A 23,526-nucleotide genomic window follows, 5' to 3' on the forward strand; every position below is an offset into this window, starting at 1 on the left:
GAAGTTAAAGACCATGTCATAAAAGGGGTATGATGGAAAAGAGAGAAGAGTCGGAACAAAGTAAGCAGGAGCTCCAGTGGGCATCGCGGGTGACGAAGGGGGTAGGAAGGACTGTGCGTTTAGCCTCCCAAGGAGGTGAATCAAAAGAGGAAGTTTTGCCTCAGGAGGTTTGGCTCCATGATCTGCAATGGCCAGTCCCTCAGATTCAGCTCCCTCAACTTCACAGGTCATCCGCACATTTATATTATATGGTCTCATTCATTTGGGGAATATAAAAAATAGTGAAAGGGAATAAAGGGGAAAGGAGAAAAAATGAGTGGGAAATATCAGAAAGGGAGACAGAACATGAAAGACTCCTAACTCTGGGAAACGAAGTAGGGATGGGGGAAGGTGAGGTGGGCGGGGGGCGGGGGTGATTGGGTGATGCGCACTGAGGTGAGCAGTGATGGGATGAGCACTGGGTGTTATTTTATATGTTGGCAAATTGAACACAAATAAAAAATAAATTTATAAAAAAAAATAAAAAATAAAAAAAATAAAAAATATAAAACCCTTGGGAACCAGGGGACATTTTAACCTCCAAATGAAAATAGAGCAAACTGCCGTGGGCTAGAAATAATTACCATTTTCCATCACTTTTCAGGGGTGTTTAACTTCTTCTTTCTCAACACTGTCAGTGCTCTATCATCACTAATGCAGGACAGTGTTAATTTGATGCAATTTGTATTGCTCATTGTCACTTCTCACTTTTCTCTCAGAGCAAAAATAGTGTGATTTCAGACTCTCTCAAGAGCATCGTGAGATTTTTGGCTGTACAGAGGTTTCTGTCTGTCTAGGTTGATTTCCTAAAATCAACAGAAACAATTATAGATCTTAATGTCTTGGAAAAGCTGTAGTTGTTGACGCTGGTGAAACTCAGGTCAATGAAATGGTTCTTACTACCTATTTTTCATACATACACACATGTACCTGAATCTATGAATGTAGCATGCATAGGTAGACATTTAAGATCTCACTAAAAATTCATACTAAAATGGTGGCTTTGGTAATTTGGTAAGCATGTATTTGCTCTTTTGGTCTTGCTCTTGTTTCTTTACCAAACATTGGCACCTTGTAGGTCCTCACCAAATGCTTGTTGAGTGAATAAACAAACTGCAAAAATCGGTTTGGGATCACTGGATTCCAAGTTATTTTTCCGCATTTTCATGAGCTTAATTATGTCAACTGAAACACAACTTGGTAAATACAGTAGCATATTATTATATATTTTTAAAGATTTATTTATTGATTTGAGAGAGAGAGAGAGAGAGAGAGAGAGAGAGAGAGAGAGAGAATGTGCAACTGGGTGGAGGGGGCAGAGAGAGAGAGATCCAAGCAGACTCCTGCTGAGAAGGGAGCCTGATGGGGCGCTGGATACCACGACCCATGAGGTCATAATCTGAGCCAAAACCAAGATTCAGATGCTTAATTGGCTGAGCCACCCAGGTGCCCCTACAGTAGTATATTCCTATGGCGTATGATTGTGATGTAGCCATTTATTTCCGAGTTTTTTTTTTAAATTTTGAAATTATTGCCAGGGATGTGATTTGACTTATGGGGTTTCTGAATCCACTCAGCATGAAACTCTTAGTAGTTGATACCTTTTCCATATTAACCTTTAACCTAGGGAGGGATGGTTAATCAAAAGAATAGATTTCAATGAATGTTCTTAATTCAAATGTATTTAAATTGACAATGTTGAAGAAATTATGCCCAGGGCACCATTTTATTTTGGGTGCCATTTTATTCTAGAGAAGAGCTATGTTGACTAGTTCACTGGATGTGTGTCCATGTTTTTTTTTTTTCTTTTCTTCTTTTTCTTTTTCCAGTGCTATTTCTTCACAATCGAATTTGGCCTTTGCAAGCAAGAAGGGCAACTGCGGGCCTATGGGGCAGGACTACTTTCCTCCATTGGAGAATTAAAGGTATGAAGCTGTGAATGAAAATAGCCTTCCCAGGCAAACTGGCTCAAGGTCATGGAGATATTGATTTGTTTGAGCAGTTCTACTCGTAGGTACCCCATAAATATTTAACACAGAGGATTTGGCACCTCAGATGTGGCCGCTGACCTAACTTTTTGCACTTCTGAAAGTGAGTCATGCCTTTCTAGGTTTGTGGTGTGACTCAAATGGATGAGCAGCCATGTGCACGGATCAACAGGAATGATAAATAAATGCTTAAATGTTGGGTAACACATGACTGGCCTAAATTTAGTGCGGAAAAGTAGGCAGCAAGTTAGCAGTGATCCTTCTGATTGAAATTTCCCTGTAAGGATCGCTTGGCTATTTTCATTTCTGTTATTCCCAGGGCTCCCATGGACACTCTAGAATTTACTCCTCAAAGGGGAATTTGAGATTATTTTAGCTTCCTCAAAATTAATGTGTATTAAAACATTTGTGGACACATACCATTTAGAAAAAAAAACCTAAATAAACCTCCATTCGTTCAAAGAGGTAGCTAATATGTATAGTGATGCCTAAGGAATGCTATTGTTTTTGTCTTAAAATGTAGCAAAGTGGTCATTTATTCAGAGATGTTGGGGCTTGGAGTGTTTGATAATTTACATATCCTGCTTACTTAAGAAATGCTCTCTATACCACTGGGCAACAGCAAGTTTTGATGAATTTAGAATGCAGTGTGATGTATACTCTGGAAATGGTACTGAAGATGATTCAATCTTTCTTTGATTACCCAGACAAAGATCAGGTCTACCTACCCTAAGGTTTTCATTTGGTGCATTGATTTTTCTTATATAACATAGTTGGGAAATAGATGATTACCAGAACTTTTTGGTTGTTTATGCTCTTGAAAAGTACAATATAACTGTAGTTTTATTGAGTATTCGCTCTATGATTACATTCATTCATGCATTAAGTTCCAAACATTTGATCAAGCACCTACTATGTCCCATGCACTGTGCCAGTCACTGGGGATATAAATAATGAAAAGGGGGAGGAGGAGGAGGAAGAAGAAGGAGGAGGAGGAGGAGGATGAGAGAAGGAGAAGGAGGATGAGAAGAAGAAGAAGAAGAAGAGGAAGAGGAGGAGGAGGAAGAGCAAGAAGAACAAGAACAAGAATAAGAACACCACCACCACCACAACCACAGCTACAACATAGCAGAGACCTCAGTGGACTCTTAAACAGACCTCAGTTAGTATTGTAGGTGCTTTTAACATATTAACCCACTTAATTCTTATACCAATCTGGTGAGATAAGCAGTATTATGATCACAGACGAAAAAACTGAAGCATAAAGACATTAAGGAGCTTGCCCAAGGTCACACAGCTAATCAGTGCCAGAGCTGGATCCAAGTCCAGGTGGCTGAGGCTCCAGGATTCCTGGGGTCTCTGTTATCAGAGGGTTCACAGTCTAGGGCAAGGGATAAACAGCCAATAAGATGACGCAAACTGTGACACATGGGCCTGGCACTTACTACGCCATGCTGGGGAGGGCTCCTGACCAGGGCCTTGCAGCCCGAGCTGATTCTTGAGGAATGGAGAGGACGAATGAGGAGGGGATGAGATGCACAGAATAGTGAGTGGACAACGGGGTGTGTATTCTTGTTAAATCCTGCCCTAGTCAGGCCCATCCCCGAGGCTCCACAAGGCTGGAGTAGATGATAACACGGAACCTGACAAAAGCCTGATGTAATATTGTATTTTTTTTTTTAAATTCTCAACAACAACAAAAAGCCACTTGGGGTTAATTTTCTTACAGTGGCCAAAGCTCACAGCAATAGCCTGATGTCATATCCGTGTAAGACCCATGCCTTCTGTAGGGTGCTTCTTGATTTCCGCGAGAAAAGAATTAGAAAATGAGTTAGCTCTTGAGCTGTATCTATTTACATTCTCCTCAGAAGGTTTATAAATGATATCAGAAGCAAAAGAAACAAATCTCTCTCATTGCCCCAACTTTTGATAAGGTCCTCTAATCGGGTTAATGGGGCATATATAGGCAGCATTGGGGTGAATCTGTTGTTTTTGTTCCTATTGATGTGGACAGAAATGTCTGGAAATGGAAATCAGTCAGGCTGTGTACACCAAAGGGCATTGTCTGCCGTGAATCTTGTTCTGGTCCATCACCTCTGGTCATTAGCATTCTTCCATTCTCAAATTTCTACACTCCAACATCCTGATGATTGCTACTTTGGACTATTTTTACAATTCAGAATTTCTTGCTATGAGAAGAACTTCTGATTATTCACAGAGAATACATAACACGGGACGCTTTCCGTACCTGCTTCCCTCCTCTCTGCCGTGCTCTGTGCAGATGTCCAGAACCCCCTCACAGCTTCTGAGTACTTCTGTCTGGAAGTACTCAGTAATGAGTACTCAGTATTTAGTTATGGGTTTGTTGAAGAAAATGAATAAACAAATGAGTGAATAATAAATTTGAAATTAGACACATATAGCAGGCCAACTCTGAGATCAAAAAAACGTGAACATGTTAATTCTGAATCTGGGGTAGGGGGATAACTTTATTGATAGCGTTATAAAAATCCTGTATCAAACATGCTTGCGGGTTCGAAAGGAGTTACTTTTTGCAGTAAAATATCTGATTCAAACTGTAGCCCAAATGTAGGTCCCAGCTAAGTTGGAGGTTTTGGTATAGTCTTTATTACTTTTACATAAATATCCATGATTCACCTTCTCTCCTTGAACAGAATATGTTTTAAAATTTGTGCTTCAAGAGGCTAAATTTTCCTGGGTGCACTTCAGAGCTGGTCAAGTACTCCCAAGAGGTGTTATCTATAGTTTGGAGGATAACTTTCATTTTTCCCTCTTATTTTTTCAATGACTACAATGCTTACTTTTTGACAATTTGTGAAGAGAGAGACAAAATAAATAGGGAAAAGCTTGTAAAAGCTACATCTGATACACAAAATTGTCTTCTTTTAGCCTCATCAGTGGTTGCTCTCTCTCTTTTCTGTTCTGTGATGTACTTTCAGGAATTCCAAAAATGTATTTGGGTAGGTCTCTACGATTCCTTCATCACTCTGGAGAGCAGTTGATAATGAGCTAACTCATCTGGAAATCTGACTTTAAAGAAAGGTTGAAAGTAGGATAATCAATTATGTTTATCCATAGTCAGAATATGTCTTTCATGCTTTTTCGATCTCAGAGTTGGCCCTGCTATATGTGTCTCATTTTAAAATTTATTCTTCACTCATTTTTTTCACTTTATTCAACAAACCCATAACTAAAGGTCTAAGATTTCAAGGCACTTAGAGTCTCTAGTAGGGAAAGTCTAAGGAAGTGATTGATACGGGTCTCTGTTGAGTCCAGATCCCTGGCTAAGCAACGGTGAAGCTTGTTCACAGGCCGTGATAAAGAAATGATTGCTAATTGATGAACTGGCTGAGTTATAACCCCAAAATTTAATCCATCTTAAAAGCAAAAAGGCAATTTCTCCTTTTTTATGGGTAAAGTCTAGTTCATTATTTCCTCAAGGGCAAGGATTAAAATTTTTTTTGTGTGTGAACAGCCTTAGCACCTACCCCATAGTAGTCACTGGAATAGTACATATAAATCCATCCATTCTGCTTTTCAGGTTTTGGCAAAGCTGATGGCTTTATTTATTTATTTTTAAAAAGATATTCATTTATTTATTTATTTATTCATTCATTCATTCATTCATTCATTCGAGACACAGAGGGAGAGAGAGAGAGACAGAGACACAGGCAGGGGGAGAAGCAGGCTCCATGCAGGAGCCTGATGTGGGACTCCATCCTGGGTCTCCAGGATCAGGCCCTGGGCTGAAGGCAAACGCTCAACCGCTGAGCCACCCGGGCTGCCCAAAGCTGATGGTTTTAAAGCTTTTAATTATTATTATTATTTGGCTCTAGTTTTAGGATCTCCTTGCACGGTGACTTTATTGTACTATTTTTTTAATAGCTTAACCAACATTCCCAGAACAGGCTTATGTTTATTGCAGTCAGTCATGTTTATTGCCACTTGTGCAACTCTGTCTGGCAATCAGAATTCCTGCCAGGCTGCACAGAAGAGGCTGGAGGCACCTGCAGGTCCTGCCATCAGTGTGACTAGAGTTAGGACTCACTGACGCAGAGTTCCCCCATCTTTCCCCTGCACAGAGGGCTCCCACCTCCCTTCCCCCACCCTTCGTTTTCCTGAAACCAGCACTATTAGTAAAGACAGAGAGAACTCTGGAGCCAGACACAGGCATTTGGCCTTTATGAAGAGATTGTTTGAAGAGGGAGTTTGTTCTCTCACTCCTTCAACTTATTCAAATGGATGAAACTTTCAACATCACTGATTTAAAAAAAAAAAAGGTGCGATGCTATTATCACCCAGTTGAGCAATAAGGATGTTGATGTCACTTTGTACTTGGTTAGCAGGAGGGACATTTGAGGGAAGTTCAAAAAATATTATCTATATACATGAACATGCACATATACAAATGTATATATTTGATGTTTTGATGGGGAAAAGACGATTGCAGTATGAACGTGGGAGTGTTTGCAAATTCTTATTCAGAATCTAGGCCCCAAACTACCTTTAAACCTGACTTCACACCTGAATTTTTTCCTGACTTAAACCAGCCCTAATATAGAGGGTGAGGATCACAGGATTTACATGGAGAATAGTTGAGATAGTAACTCTGTGTCTGCAAAGGCAGGTGGCTGGAAGGATGGAAGATTTTAAATTGATGAACTTAGGGCAGGCACTGTTGCAGCCGAAAACCAGAAAGCCTCAGAGCTATCGCCATGTTGCTTTCTTTGTGGGTTTGGGACCCCTGGGGGAGAAGAGCTGCCAATGGTGGCAGGTGTGTCTGAGCGCCCGTATACACCAAACATCTCCAGATTGAACTGGCAATAATCACTTAGTATACTGGCCATTTCCCATGTGCCAGGCACTTTATATGCATTACCTCATTTAATTGTTTTTTAAAGATTTATTTATTTATTAGAGAGAAAGAGAGCAAGCAGAGGGAGGGGCAGAGGGAGACACACAGAGACAGAAGCAGACTCCCCATGGAGTGCAGGGCTCTACATGGGGCTTGATGTGGGCTCAGTCTCATGACCCTGAGATCATGACCTGAGTGAGCTGAAACCAAGAGTCAGCTGCTCAACTGACGGAGCCAGCCAGATGCCCCCCATTTAGTTCTTACCACAACCCTGGGTTATAGATACCATTAGTATTCCCATTTTCCAGATGAATACTAGAGTGGGCTTCCATAGGTGGACAAACTGGCCTGGTCATGTAGAAACTTTAGGTAACAATTGGGTACTGGACAATTTGACTTTGGAAAAAGATTTTTGTATTTAAAAGACCAGATGGCAAATAAGCCGTAATTTGTGCACCGAAGCCAATTAATTGCTAATAGCCACCATTGCTGGGAAGGGTGGGAAGGCCGTGGCCAGGCCAGCGGGAAAGACTGCGACAGTCAATGTGTGCCACCTGGGGTGGAGGGAGGAGATGACAAGGATGCGGTGTATGTGCAGGACCTTCTAAGATGGTATTGCAAGGGCAGCTTTAGAATTCACGTAGGTCAGCCTTTTCAGTTTATCGAAGAGGAAACCGTGTCCCAACCTGGGGGAGTTTCACTGCTTTGATGTCCTGCCTCTGGGACAACTATGTTTAGGACCCGGGTATCACAGCTCCCGGGCCCGCACACTTGTCTTTAGCACTATGGGTGAATCCAATATAGTCCTTGTAGAGAGCATTCAGGTGAGGGCAGGTGATTCTCAAGCACTCCTGCACTTCTAGAATGGCTTCAGAGTGAAAGACTGTCGGCCACATCCTCTTAGCCTTACAAAGCCTCTGTCTGCCACAGTTGGATGAATTCTTGCAGACTTCAGGATAGCAGACTGTTAACCCTTTGGGAAGGAGTCACCCCAGAGTTCCCTGGGGACCTCAAGAGTGTGGCCCAAGGTTTACAGAGAGTCCACTGTGGACGTAGAGGGGAGGGCATGCATGCTGCTCCCTCAACTGAGACAGCTTAGAGGTGTGGGGAGGAGTTGAGGACAAACCGAATAGGGCTGTAGCCCGTAGGGCATCAGTGGAGACATGGACGCTCTTTCATAGCCTTAGGGCCACACTCTAGCATTCAGACCCGGGAAAGTCATAGGCCGCGTGGATGTTCCTGGCAGGCATCCCACGGAAGAGCTCCACGAGACCACTAACGGGTGAGAGCACCGCCTCCCTTTTTGGCCTCAGCTCCAGGCTCTGGTCATTCTCCAGGCTACTACGGAAGTGCCGCTGTCATCCCACTGTTAGTAACAGCCAAGGACAGCGCTGGTCCCACGCCGTGTGGGTGGGGAGGTCCCCAGTGGGTCGTGGGCATGTCGGCCATGGCAGGTTCCTGCCTTGTTGAGAGCTTGCAACAACCAGCTCCCGGTGTGTCCTTGGATTATTCCGTTGGGCAGGTGTGAGATCCGTTGCCTGGTGGTTTTTGCCTCAAGTTTATGCTGTGAATCCACTGATTTTCCTTGAAGTCTGGGGCAGAGCATTGTGCCCTCTAGGCGTATTCTTGGTCCACTCTCCTCCTTTTTACTGGTTAAGACGACTAAACGGGCTCACCTGAGTATCCAGGGCGATTGTGACATGAGGAGGCTTTCCAAAGCTCCCCTGATTTCAGCCTCTCACCGTCTGCACACATTCGGGAGGCGTCCTGTACACATGCTGGCTGCCAAGGCCGCGAATGGCCCATCCGAGCATTTCCGACCCAAGCAGAGGAGTTGCACCCCCTTCCGTGCTCCCATTGACCCGGTCCAAGTCTTTGGCTCAGCGGCGGGCGGTGCCCTGCGGAGGGAGCAGTGGTTTGGATGTTCTCACGCTCTGTCCCGCTACCCCTCCGCCCTCGCCCCTGATTGTGACGATGAGAAAATAGAAAGACCAGGGGCACCGGGCCGGTCACCGTCCTTCCTTTCATACATGCTGGTGGCGGGTGGACACTTAGAGCAACGTGCTGAGGCTGGACACGCTCCGGGTGCGTGGCTGCAAGGAAAGCCACGGCTAATTCTGAAAACCACAGCAAGTCAGTGGGAGGCCTGTTCTTTGCAGAAGAGCACCAGGCCTCCAAAAAGGACATTTGTTTCTTGGAACTGCGAAGTCGTTTTTAAAATGTGGACAGAATTATTAGTCATGTGGAACCCAAATCCCCCAATGTTCATGGCGCGGGATGGAATCGAGCACAAATGCATTTGCAGGTGTAGTGACCTTCTGCTTATAATGAAGCTGCTCTGTGGGCCAAAAAGAATGAATTCATTCCCAGAGGCCCTGTCTGGTCCCTGATTCATGTAGGCATTGATCTGGACAATGCAACTTTGTAGGAAAGCAAATCACAGGCAGGGGAGGGCTGCATGCCCTTGCCCTTATGGGTTAGTCCGGCCTTTGGTTTGCGCTTGTGTCTCCAGCTGTAGGGAGCACAGCCTTGTTCATGGAAGGCTGCAGATCATCCCATGCATTTTGAAATTGGAGGGGGTGGGATGCACAACGGTGTGAACGGGAGAGGTTTGCAGCATCTCTGCTGGTGACCGCACAGTCTACGTCTCCCACTGGAGGGTGGTGGAGGGCCTTGCGTGGAACCCAGTGTCTTCGGAAACCATCCAGCCCAAACCTCTCCCTTACAGTTAAGGAAACAGAGTCCCGGAGAAGGGAAATCCCGCACCAGGTGGTGCAGCAGGGTGGCAGCGACATTGGGGCTGAGTCCCTGTCCTCCAGGGGTAATGCAGCTCCCATGGCCAATGGGCCCTTTAAGGGGAGCACAGACTCTTGGGGGGAGCGCTTTGCAAAGTGGAGTTCACAGGCCCTGCAGTTGGGGGGATCCCCCGGGGGCCTCCTCCCTGTGCGTTCCTGGGTCCTGCTGAATGACATTGAGGAGGCCCGGCCTTGGCATGTGCTCCTCGCGCTCCTGGGCAGGTGAGCTCCAGCCCGTAACCGAGGCCTGGAGCTGACAGCGGCGGGAAGCGCTGCTCTTGAGCATCACTGAGCTCACCCTGAGGAGCCCCCGCAGGCCCTGGGTCCTGTCTGGGCCAGCAGTCCGCGGGTGGAGCCCACGGTGCTTCCCGGGGCAGCTGCACCAGCCTTGCTGCGCCGGCCTCCACCGAGCCGAGGGGTCTTGGCTCCTTGGCACCTCCCCCAGCCCCCGACAGGATCACCTGCGGCATTGGCTCTGCTGTCCCCGCAGAGGGGGGTGAGGGATGAGTACTTCTCAGGTGCCTTTGATATCCAGGCCCCAGCCCGACTGCCCACCCCCAGGCCCCAGGGGCTCCAGGCCCGCCGGCCTCCTGCCTCTGCGCAGGTGGTGATCGCTTCTGCCATTTAAGTGACATTTCAGGACATCGCTTATAGCGACGAATGCAGGGCCCTGTTTTGGCTCTCTCCTTGCTTCCATTCATGGCACAGATTAAAAGTCCGTGTCTTCTGGGCCACTGCTCTGAACCAGCCTTCCCTATGACTTTGTCATAATAAATAAAATAATGCCGTGATCTCATTGCCCGCCCCCCCCGCCCCCGTTTCTAACAGCCTTACACAAAGGAAAGCAAAGGCCCTGACACCCACTGTCGCCCGCAGATGAGACGGCTCCGTGTCCCGGGTTGGGCACAGGCGCCGAGCTGTGGCCTGGGGAGGCAGGTGGCAGAGTTACCTGCTCTGTGGTGTGTTTTGCAGCACGCTCTCTCCGACAAGGCGTGTGTGAAGGCCTTTGACCCAAAGACAACTTGCCTACAGGAATGCCTCATTACCACCTTCCAGGATGCCTACTTCGTTTCGGAAAGTTTTGAAGAAGCCAAAGAAAAGATGAGGTAAACTCGCTTTTCTTCCGCTGTTTCCCTGGCTCTGCTCCCTGCCTCTCTGTGCGTCCCCAGGGCCGGTGGAGCTGACTGTGTCCCCACCCACCCCCCCCCGCTTGTTTTTTTAAATATTTTTATATATTTTTTTATTTTTTATTTTTATTTTTTCCCTCCCCACTTGTTTTGCAGGGACTTTGCAAAGTCCATTACTCGCCCCTTCTCCGTGCACTTCAATCCCTACACGCAGAGCATTGAGATCCTGAAAGACACCAGGAGTATCGAAAACGTGGTGCAGGACCTTCGCGGGGACCTAAACACGGTGTGCGACGCCCTGAACAAAATGAACCGGTATCTGGGGATTTGATGCCTCGAGACCCGTGACCTCTTGGGGGCTTTGCAGCAGTCCAATGTCATGTAGTGCTGATCACATTCTGTGTCACGGCTTGGCCAGTACGCATGCCACCCTGTCCCTCTCTATGCACGTGTGTTATTCCGTGTTCACATGCGAGGCACCATCAAGAGCCCAATGACACCTGCTCATTGTTGGAAGTATTGTGACCTGTTCAAACGTCTCAAATAGATTTGCCATTCCTGCTCCTTGTATTTAACCAAACTGCAGCTGTTTAAGGGTCTGTAACAAGTAGCCCTCTTACGCTTCTAGCTTATGACTTCTTCCTTCTCAGATCCAAGCCCTTCCTCAGTGTTCAGTAGATAAAATGAGAATAGCGGTGACCCTGTTCCTGTTTTCTGTAGTCTCGGTGTTTCCGCAGCATTATCGGAGATAAACCCAGAAATTGTGCGGAACCTCCCTCCCGTTTCAGAAATGAAAACTAGTGAGCACACTAGTTGGAATGGTTTTTAGATTAAGTATTTATACAACAGAAGAAAAGAGACCATTTTCTGGGACATATAGGTGGCACTGGCCGTGTAGATACTGAGTGGTGGCGCGCTTTCCAGAGAATTTTGGAAGAAAACACTTCTGGAGGGGACATGCGGAAAGTCTAAGCTATGGGCAAAAAAATCTTGGGACTTTGATTTTTATGCTGGAATAAAGTGAATTATCGTGCTCAGGTGTTTAGCCCATTTCTCTTAGAGAACAATAACAGCATAGAGCTTTGACCTCAGAGATGTGGAAATGGAGTCCCGCAGAGCTCAAGCCATTTGCCCAAAGTGGCACAGTTTAGTGTGCCACCAACATCCATGGCCCCTTGCATCTTCCTTCTGGCTTGCTAAGAAGTTCAACGTGGTGTATTTGTGTGTAGTCAGAGAAGGGAAACTAATACTTATCAAAACGAATGTTTATCACTAAATGGGATTTGGTTTGTGATCAAGGGCTGCCAATAGTACAGGCGTCTCCTTCTACAGCCCCTAAGCAAGTCAGATCTCTGAGAGTTCGTCTGGTTTGTCCAAAGTTTGGGGGAATTTGGGCAAACTGTAATACACCACAAATCTCTGGTCATCTTTGCCATAAGAGGTACAATCAGGTGATTAAGTGAAGAAATAAAAAAAAAACTGCTGAACGAGTGAATAAATTTCTTCTTCTGACTCTCTCACCAAGTGCAACCTCTGTTCCTCTTGTTCTACTTCCGTCCGTCACACAGAGTCCTGGGTGGAGGAAAGAGGGGCTGTGGAAGGGTAGAGAAGGAAAACATGATAAAATAATTTTTAAGTTCACCGTTCTACAATATTTACTCAAGTAATTTCTGAGATGTTCTTTTAATAGCCGCTTGCACGTCATTTCCAACTAATTCGTACTCACGTGGGCCCATTACGAGTCAGAAATTTTTGGCCTAGATATATTCAGGAAGAACGTGAAAGGGTGAAAAGTCACATGAGAGGGAGGTCAAATGAAAATAAATCAGAAGTTTGAATAGTGGCCCTTCTTTTTTTATTGTTTTTTTAATAATAAATTTATTTTTTATTGGTGTTCAATTTGCCAACATACAGAATAATACCCAGTGCTCATCCCGTCAAGTGCCCACCTCAGTGCCCGCCACTCAGTCACCCCCACCCCCCACCCACCTTCCCTTCCACCACCCGTAGTTCGTTTCTAATGGGGACCTTTCATTTCTGAAGGGTTCTCAGCATAACAGAGTTTTGGAGACGGGTTTTGTAGGCAGAACAGGAGAGTCATGCAACTTAAATGCTCTTTTAGACGAAAGAGATAGTGCCTTGAAAAGTAGTTGGTGGTAGAGAAGTGATGAGCTAGCTGAACCAAAAGGATCTAGAATGATCCAGTAGTTGGATATTCCAATAGTTTCATAGATCCCCAAATACATTGTTTCTTGTTTTGCTAGAACTAGATGACCCTGAGCAATCATTTACTTACAAACACTAATCTCGATCAATAACCTAGAACAATAAACCCAGAAATTTATTTGGAGAGCTAGTTGCTGAATTTTCTCAAAGGAAATTGGCTAAGAAACTCAACATCTGCCTTCCGTGTTGTTTTCATAATTTGGTGTTGCTTTACCCACTCTTAAAAAAAAAAAACAAAAAAAAACCCACCATGCCATAAGTAGCCATCAAGTTTTTCCCTTCTCACCCCACGAAAAGGTAGGTTTTCAGATGAGGCCTGAAAGAAGAACTATATTGAATTGTAGACCAGTTCCCGTAACAAAAATAACATCTGAGCTATCTTCTGATTTGGCTTACAGTGGCTTCTTCAGTGGCTTTTTTTTTTTAATATGTGCAAAGTCTATGTTGTTTCAAAAATAGAGGAGTTGCAAAGTAAATAGGCTTTCCCACAGAGCTTATATAGGTATCATACACGGTGGAGGAATTACTTGATTCTTTTTAGATTTGTTCCCCATTTGGAATAGTGGCAACGATGGTTTTCACCGTGTGAAACAATGGAATCATGGTTTTCATTTGTTGTGAGCATTCAACACGCAAATGCCATTACAACTAATGGCGGGAAAAATCCTATAAAATTTAATAGCCGTCATAGGAAAAGTGTTGGCAGAAAAAGTCCCCAAATGGAAATAGTACAACAAAATAATCACAGCTAGCTCCCTGTCATATTTGATACCTGCTTAGTGTAACCATTTGTCTCCATTATGACTCACGACTTAAAGCAGAATTAAACAGAATCAAGGGCAATTTTAATTTGAAGACACTTGCTCCCTGTCATCTTATTGTGAATTGCTACTTTATTTTGAATTTGCTGCTAACTTCTATAACTGGCTAATCAGAAGTCAACAAGAGATTCCTAGCAAGACCAAGTTTTTATGCATTACGAATTAACCAAAGACAGCCAGAATCTGATTAGTTCTTTTCTTTCTCTTTTTTTAAAAAATTTTTTGGGTCTGTTACGAGTTAGCGTCAGGCATCCAATATATTCTGGGATGTTCGGTTTATTTGGCATAATGAGAGTTCAATAGATTGTTCATAAATTGCATGTTTTAAAGTAGGGAACTTTGACCCAAGGTTGTTAATTTTTTTTTTTTTTTAACATTTGTGGTAAGGGTTGTGGAACTTCAGTTTCTGGCTTAGTCTCATTTATTTACTGTGTAATTTAGAAATGATGCTTTATGGGGATGATGTATCTGTGCTTGTCTTGCTTGTTCATAGTAAATGGGCCTGTGCCTAATGAATGTAAAGTATTGCAACATTTACCAACATGAAAAGTCTAAAATGAAAAACAGCGTGCTTTAACGTGGAAGCAAATAGAAACACAACGTTTCATTTTCAAATGGAGTCATGGCTCACATCATCTCATTTTCTCCATTCGAGAAAGAAAACATTAACACACAATGCCGTTGTCCTCCAATTCATTTGATCTAATTTTCAACTTCTAAAGACTCAAGTTCTGATGCTTACTCTCATGAACCTTGTCTTACTTATAATGAAAAAGAAGCAGCCCACAGTTTTCTAGTGTGTCTGAGTTTTTTTTTTTCCCCTCCTTCTTCTTTTTCAATTTCCAAAGACATGCTCTTATTTTGGGAAATGATTCTTATGCAGATTGTCGTATTCTGGAAGGAGGCAAGGGAATTGAGGGTGGGACACTGCTTCTTCTAGTATTAGACTTGCATGTGTTCAAAATAAGCCATTTCTGGAACATGACATGGTGATCCTTTATAGTATGACTTGGGGTCTCAAAACATTTATTTATTCAGGGGCTTAGACCCTATCAGGGACCGTATGAGACACTTTTTTAGGCCCTGAGGATATAGTGGTAAATAAGGCAGAGAAGTTTATGCCCACTTTGAACTAACACTCTGGTGGACAGATACAGGCAAAAAACCAGATTATTTGAGACCATGGCACATTTTATGAAGGACATAATTGGAGGGATAAGGAGTAACTAGCAGGGGAAAGGAGTAAGGTGGCCAGCGAAAGCTTTTCTGAGCAGATGGCATTTGACCAAGAAACGTGGGATGAGAAGAAGCCAGGCATGAAGAGACTCATGGAAAGAGTGTTTCTGGAAGAGGGGGCAGTGGGATCCAAGCTAGGGGAGGGCTGCCAAGGAAGGACGAGAGGGCAGCCACAGAGGCAAGAATGAGATAATACAGGGTTCCAGAAGGTATGTTCTTTTTTAAAACATTGATTGATTGATTGATTGATTGATTGATTGAAGAGAGAGAGAATGAGTGGGGGGCCACAGGGGGAGGGAGAGAATCCCAAGCAGACTGTGTGCTGAGCCCCCCAACAGGGGGCTTGATCTCATGACCCCGAGACCAAGACCTGAGTGAAAATCAAGAGTTGGACACTTAAAAGACTGTGCCCCCAGATGCCCCCAGGGGGTCAGATGTGTTCTAAATGGGGTGGAAAGTCACTGGAGGCCGTCACAAGACCCTGACAAGATCTGACTTACATTTTGAGAGGTTACTCAGGCTGAAGTGCACTGAAGGGGGTTGGGGGGTAGGGACCCGCAAAGCCAGCATCTTCCTGGATCCCGGTGGACATGATTAAGAACAGTTGTAATGAAATAAGTAGCTAAATTGAGTGGGTGGATTAGAGCTGTCAGGCGAAAAATGAAGCAACCGGAGTCACGGGGACCTGGTGTCTCATTGGACCAGAGAAGCTGGCGTCCCATGATACCCGCCCCCCGCCGTGTCTGTCGCAAATACTTGAAGCTCCCTTTGGCAAACAACGTCGTGTTACACTTCCTCTGGCATAAAAGCCATGTGATTTTTTTCTTGTAAGCTTGCAAATATTAACTGTATAAGCAAAAATGAAGTGGAAATTGAGGCATTATTGATGAACATTGGTGGGGCTGACGTTTAGGACATAATTCAGGACAGAAAGCTCCCTCGCCCACAGGCACCCTCTTGGGTTCACTGTGTTGCGTTGTGTTCCCGGTGCCATCCGGCCATTTCTATGGGAAATGGGCCATATAAATGGAAGCGAATCAGTTGCCTATTTCCATTCTTCTTGCTGCTCCCCGTCTTCCCAGGAAGATGTTTCTGGGGTGTCTATATTCCAGACACCCCACACACGTTCACTTACTGAGATTTCTTCCTCTCCCCAAGAAGGATGGGTCTGGCACAGCAGCTGGGTGTGTATGTCCTCTGGGAAGATCACAGTGAGCTTGATGTTCAACCTAAGGGCATCTGTGGTTATGGTGCCTGCAAACAGCATCCTCATCATCCGGGCTGGATACAGTTTTTATGATTGAACCACAAAAACATCTGACAGATGTGGGTAGGGTAATTTGAAAGCTCGTGGCACAAAGAAATCAAGTTCATTTTCTGTCAGAATCAAATCTTAAAAAAAAAAAGACATAGACCTAGGCCTCATTTTTAGGTTGTGAATGATAATATTAATTATAGGACAGTGGTGGGAATCTCCTGGTGCCTCCTTCACTCTTTCCAGATCCCTTGCAGTCTCTCTACTTTTTAGCCTGTTAATTTTCATGGAACCAGCAAGATGCTGATTCAGTAGGTCTATTATTCCCAAAGGTTTGAAAACCACTGAACACATCTAATGTACAGCTTGCCCAATTTCAGTGAACAGCTAACTTCACAGACGTTAATGAGGCCAATTATTGGCAAGTGAATTTGAAGTGAAGAACACATTAGGTTTCCCACTATAGCAGTTATTTGTTATCGGGATTGATGGAGGCAAACTACCCTTTGATCATTACATCTGATTGATCACGGCACATGGCATTATGAAAGAATGAGGTCCCCAAATCAGTTGGTAGTTGGAAGAAAAATCTCTACCTCGCAAGGGCGGAACATGTTCCTCTATCCATTTCAGTGTGAAAGCCTAGCCATTAAGTTGGAATGGATCCTAATTAGCCTCCTTACACGTCTCTACAACTTTCTGGTCTTCTCTGTTGAGCAGAATTTAAAAGAAGCCGAAATTCCTCCCTTTCCCACGTAGAGTCAATATCAAAGAAAATAACTTCCAGGCTAATACTTACTGCTCAAAACCAGCGCGGACACAGAAGTCCTGATTTGAAGTGGCGTCGCAGAGGATCATCTGGTTCCCCCAGCCCACTGATTGCCTCGAGCGCAGATCATCAGCACGGCCCACTCTGCACATTTGATTGGTGATCGGCTGACAGCTAATTGCCAGGAGGAGCCTGCCTCTTGAGCTGCTGCCTGGGAACAGAGGGAAAAATCTTCAGGCCTCCCACGCAGCCCGGTGGAGGTGTCCCACGTCGGGACTGTGCCTTCGAGGGTGGTGGTTGCTCTGCTTACCTGGGCAGCTGCAGCTTGCTAGCATCTACCAGTAACGGAGACGCCCCCTGTTTCCTTTTGTGAACACCCCCCCCCCACCAATGCTTTATTCATACCTCGGGGGACACTGACTCCCCCGGTTCCAGGGATGGGCTTAGGACCAAGGCTTGGTCAACGAGCTGGACTACAACAGTCGGTGCCGGGGCGGGCCGTGTCCTGCAGTGGGCCAAGGCCAAAAACCCTGGCCTTTCCTGGAGCCATTGGGAAGGACGTGTGCTGCTTTACCTCCCTTGACTTGAAGATGCTGGTTGTGAATCTGGAACTTCCAGGGGGCACCACGTGAGGAATGTGGGACCGGGAGTAAGAGACAGAGACCATGTCTCGATGCTGTTATCAAGCTCATGGATTTAGCTGCACCTGAGCTAGATACACCTCTGGGCTTTCCAAGTCTGTGAGCTGATAAATGGCCTCTCCTCCCTTGTTCTCATTTTCCTGCGGCTGCCACTGGCTCCGAAAAAGCACTGACGCCCAGGATAAAAGCACAAGAGGAGAGGCAGGGGATTTTAGACTTGCTTTTTTTTTTTTTTGTTTTGTTTTTCCCCCCACATTTTTCATCTTGGTTTTGGAAATCACAACTTCCTGAAGAAGGACTATTTATATCCTTCTAGTTTAGTCTGTGCCATACAAGCATGGGATGTCTGACCTGTTTATCCTCCTCCAATGCTGGGAATGGGATAACCTCTTCCAGCAAGATGACCTCTTCCAGCCTGCACAATTGCTCAGAAGTGCTTAATGAAATTCTAGGTGACTACTTGAGATTCAGTCTGTAGACCACTGACCTGTTCCATGGAAAAAGAATATCAACGCAAATTAAACTTTAGACACTTGGTTGAGACTTTTTTTTGGTACCAGTTTTATTTTATTATTTTTTTATTTTATTTTTACTGTAACTGTTAGGAGGATCTGGTTTGCAATAGAATTGAGTAGTTCTAGACAAAAATTCTCCCTCAGAGCATCGTGAGAGAACATGGGCTCTGGAATCAGGTAAATGCAAGGACAAAGTCTTATTTTTCTGCTTATTAGCAGGGTGAGCTCTGCAGACGGACTGACACTTTCTGAGCTGCAGTTTTGTTTTCTGTAAATGGGAATGAGAATATGTCGTTTACGGAATTATCATGGAAATTAATTTTATATATGTGTCTAACTGTGAAAAGCACCTCACAGAGGTTAATTTCCTTCTCTTCTCGTTTTAAAAATCTACCAGTCCTTACACATCTCTAGCTGTTCCCACACTTCTGGATGATGAAATCATTGTACCTTAATGGCCCAAAGAAGTACTATACCAGTGCTATGGGTCATTGTTTTTATTTCTGTGACTTTTCATACTTTCATTCGACCAGGTATTAATAGAACTGACTGTATCTCATTCCGATGTGAATCTGTAGGCTTGTGATCGTTTGCATGATGGCCTTACATCATCATCAAAAGCGATAGATACTAACCGATTCAGTGACCTCAGAGATGTTTTGCCTTTCTCTCTGGACATCAAAATTTATATTTATGAGATGGGGATAAAGATACAAAAACCTGTTTAAACTCATGAAATAATATCAAAGGTTGGAACTTTCTGGAAGAAACACACTAAGCAGATCAAACCATTATTCATAGGTCATTGAATCACGGCAAGTTGGCCCTGGGCCATTCTACGACTCTGTCGAAGAAAACCTGAAACCGAGGGCAGAATGGTTGGTGGGCACATGTTCTAGTCACCAGTCCATCTACTAAAATGCAGGCTCGGCCAACCTCTTCTATATCGGAGGTACCTCATTCCCCAGGCTTCATTCCAGAGAGCAATCGCGTAGGGCTGTCTCTAATGAAAATAAAGTCCTGATCACAGAGAACAAATTAAGTTCAGAATCTAAATGCATTTTATTTGTAAAGGAGGAAAGAGAGGTGCTAAGTGAAAAAAAGAGGAAACTGGAATATTATGTATTGGATAGCAATTCCCTTCATCCTCGTAGCTAATGGACTGAGCAAAAAGTGAACAATTTGTTTCGTGTGATGATTCGCTAACGCGCAGCGACGAGGTTTCCATCCCTGAGTCCCATTCCTCATTCGGCTGCTCGGTCTGTAGTGCGGTAGCACAATTATCTGTCCCTCTATTGCATGGCACACCCAGGATGGCTGAAGTGTATGTGAGGAGGAGCCGTGACGGCTCCGATCCTTCCTGTTAAAGGAAGGAGCTGGGCAAAGGCAATATGGAGTGTTTCCTGCTCGCCTGAAAATAACCATCTGTTTCCTTTGTGATGTCCTCTTCCCTGGAGAATTCAGTTGCAGAAAAATATTCTGCTATGGGAAGGGGAACAGTAGCTGCATTCAATTTTACTTGGAGCTTTCGTCTTGCATCCTTTTCATCTTGGTTTTAGATTAGACAACTCTGAGTATAGTGCTCTCCCCAACCACCGGTGTAGACAGAGCAACTCTCCTTGTGGTTGCCTTCACACGAGGACCGAACCTTAGGCATGACAAAAACTGACACGTGGGGAGAAGGGGCATTTGACACGTGAATTCGAATGGGCCCTCATTTCAGGGTCCTTGTAATAAAACCTTGTAATAAATTTTAAAAATTTAAAAAATGGACCTTGTAATAAAAACCTGGTCAACTGTTAGCTTTATCTTCCATTCCTGAATGTTTACTCTGTTGACTGCTTTTTTTCTCTCTCTCTGTTGACTTCTTATTTTTGTGTTATTTGTATAATCTGGGTGAGCTTTGCGAACAATGGGGAACTTTATTACTTATGGCTCACGGAACCCAAGAGCAGGGACATGGTGGGCCTCAAAGAAGCTGGCAACTGGAAAGACTTCAGACTTGCTCTACTGTTTTCACCTTTGCCTTCTCTGCGCATCTGTTTCATTCTACTTTCCGGGACTCTTTTAAAATCTTCTTTAAAATCTGCAGATGGGATTTTTCTACTTACCCATCTGCATGATGGAATATTGACACTTTAGAGCTCCTGAGTTTTATAGGTTATAGCTTTAGCTAAAGACAGACCCACTGCCTCCGAATTCAAATTTCAAATTCTTGGGAAAGAGAAGCTGATGGGCCCAGTGTGGTCAACTTCCATTCCTGGTCTGACTGTGGGCAGAATGGAAGGGTAAGGTGGTTAAGATATGACTGCAGAGAACCTTCCCTGTGGGCAGAGTCAGTTCTGGGAGAAGATGGCATGGGCAGAAACCCAAGTAGGTTTTTATTACCCAGACGATAATTAAAAAAAATCATTGTGGGGGCACCTGGGTGGCTCAGTTTTTGAGCATCTGCCTTTGGCTCAGGCCGTGATTCCAGGGTCCTGGAATCAAGTCCCACATCAGGGTCTTTGCATGGAGCCTGCTTCTCCCTCTCCCTGTGTCTCTGCTTCTCTCATGAATAAATAAATAAAATATTAAGAAATATACCATTGTGCCTAATGGAGCTTGTCCTTGTCCTTAGATCCTAACAGGCTTGGGGTAAGCCTTTACCCTCTAGGTCTCATTTTTATGACCCCATTTTTGGATGTGCCAACGTCACATCAGCTGTCCCAGTTTTTGGAGATGATGAAGTGAGCTTATGCTAGTGGTAAACACCACCACTGGCCAGTCCATTCTCTCCCTCTCTACTCATTTTTGTATTTGATACCATCTAACCTGCAGGCTGAAAAGACCCGTAGGAAGGCTCTTAGAGTGAGGAGCAGAGAGGAGAGACCAGGGAAACAGAGGAGGACCACCAAGAAAAATAGGAGGATCAAAAATATGTGATCCTAGAAGCCAAAGGAGAAGAGCTTTAAGGGTTAAGGAGCTATGGACTCCAAAGAACTGGGCCCTCAGACCCTACAGTTGTGAATGGAGCACCCGGGTACTAGATATTATCATGAACATGACCCATCGAGTTCCATGCATATGGACTATATGTTCCCATTCAGATTCCTGCCTTATTCTAGGAGTGGTATTTTCCTTTCTTTGGAAAATGAGGTTGATTTTTCTGTGGTGTATACATGCAAAGGAATATCATTCAGTGTTGAAAAAGAAGGAAGTCCTGCCAAATGCAACAACAAGGATGAACCTATGAAATATTACGTTAAGTCAAATAAGCCAACTACAGAAGGACACCTTCTGTATGGTTCCACTTATAGGAAGTATCTGAAAGAGTCACACATACAGAAGCAGAGAGTAGACTGGTGGTTTCCAGGTTTGGGAAGGAGGGAGGAATAGGGAATTGGCCAATGGCTAGAAGGTTTGGTTTTGCAAGATAAGTAAGTTTTAGTGATCTACTGTGTAACCTTGCGCCTATACTTACCAATAGCGTGTTAGGTACTTGAAAGTTTCGGTGAGAGCTAGATCTTATGTTAAGTGTTCTTACCCAACCCCCAAACCAAAACCAAAACCAAAATAAAGCCAAAGGGGCACAAGGTGATGGATATGGATACTACCTTGATTGCGGCGATGGTTTCACAGTATGTCCAAACTCATCAAATTACACACGCTAAATACGTGCAGTTTTTTGGTACACCAATTATACCTCAATCAAGCTGTGAAAGTATCCACAAATCAATAAATTGGAAAAAGAGGGTTGGATTATGTAACTTCTTAGACTACTTCCATTTTCAAAATTCATTTAACACATCTACAACCATATCTATAGGCCAGATTGTCCCCAGACTCCACAAAACATGTCTATTCCTCTGTCATATGGTCGCTCAAGGGTTTCAGAACTGATTAATCTGCCAGAAAGTGTGTTAACATTCTCGAATATTTCTCAGGGCCCACCCACCATAAAACACCAGTGCTTTCACTGCTATACCTCAATCACTAATTGCAACTCCCTCTAACCACTTTTAGAAAGCCTCAGAGACCAGTTTGAGCTACACGGGCAGATACATTTTTCTTTAATCTCAGATGCTTTAATTTTTGCTTTCTTTTCTGTCTTCATCCACAAGCAGCTCTCTCACATTGATAGTGTGTTATTTTTCTATTACTGCTGTAACACCATCGCAACCCTAGCTGCTAGAACAACACAGTTTTCTAGGTTGGAAGTCTGGCATGGGTCTCACTGGGCTAAAATCAAGGTGCTGGTAGGGCTGCCTTCCTTTCTGAGGCTGTAGGGGGGAATCTGTGGGTTTTTTTTTTTTGCCTTTTCTAGCTTCTAGATTTTTTAATGCATTTTTGTTCATGACCCCTTCTATCCTCAAAGCTAACAGTGGTGGGTAGAGTCCTTGCATTACATCATTCTGACCTGGCTTCTCTGATCCCATCTGTTTCTTTGACCCTTCTGCTTTCCTTCCTCACTTTTCAGGACTCTTGTGAATATGAGGAGTCTACCTGGCTAATCTAGGATAATCTCCCTACTTTGAGGCCAGTTGATTAACAATTTTAATTTCATCTGCAACCTTAGTCCTTTCTTGCTATGTCACTTAAAATAGTCACAGATTCCAGAAATTAGGAATATGGACAGTTTTGGAGGGGGGCATAATTCTGCTTACCTTGGGAAAGTTATTTAATCAATTTCTTTATCCTTGAAGTGGGGGTATTATTTTTTTCATACACTTGGTGCAAAGATTAAATGAAATTACATATTAAAAATTCATGGTACTAGTGTCTCACCTATGATAGATATATGATGAAGAGCATCATTATTATGAATGTATTATTTGGCACACCCAGACAAGAAGTATGGCTAAGAGAGATTTTGGTTAGAAGGGTTATTTTTCCTATTTAACCCCTCCTATAGTAGAAAAAAATTTCAATATAACCTTTCTCCTATAAAAAATAGTAATGTCTTTTTGTTATAGGATGTTTCAGAGATTAAAGAACAATTAAATATATGCTATGTACACTAGGGTGCCTGGGTGGCTCAGGTCTCTCGATCTTAATCTCAGTTTAGGTCTTGATCTCAAGGTCATGAGTTCAAGCCCCGTGTTCGGGTCCATGCTGGATGTGGAGCCTACTTAAAAAGAAATGACATGTACACCTACCTCACAGACAGCTTCTGTGGAAACTCTATCTCACTTACATTCTTAGAGGTTTTATACTATGAGCAGCAGAAGCTCAAATTAGCTCAAGCAAAAATGTACA

At 44.0% G+C, this 23,526-nt stretch overlaps 1 protein-coding gene across 1 annotated transcript in view; it reads left to right on the plus strand.

Annotated features, from left to right (window-relative positions):
* The window catches only part of TPH2 (tryptophan hydroxylase 2), an 82,817-nt gene extending 71,341 nt beyond the window's left edge, over nt 1–11,476 (plus strand). The window contains exons 9-11 of the mRNA XM_055329012.1: nt 1,869–1,964; nt 10,671–10,804; nt 10,982–11,476. Of these exons, the coding sequence (XP_055184987.1) occupies nt 1,869–1,964; nt 10,671–10,804; nt 10,982–11,156 (405 nt within the window). The 3' untranslated portion in view covers nt 11,157–11,476. The remainder of the gene's footprint in view (nt 1–1,868; nt 1,965–10,670; nt 10,805–10,981) is intronic.
* Nucleotides 11,477–23,526: the final 12,050 nt, after the last annotated feature.

Source organism: Nyctereutes procyonoides, unplaced genomic scaffold (genome assembly GCF_905146905.1).
Source record: "Nyctereutes procyonoides isolate TBG_1078 unplaced genomic scaffold, NYPRO_anot_genome, whole genome shotgun sequence".
Lineage (NCBI taxonomy): Eukaryota > Metazoa > Chordata > Mammalia > Carnivora > Canidae > Nyctereutes > Nyctereutes procyonoides.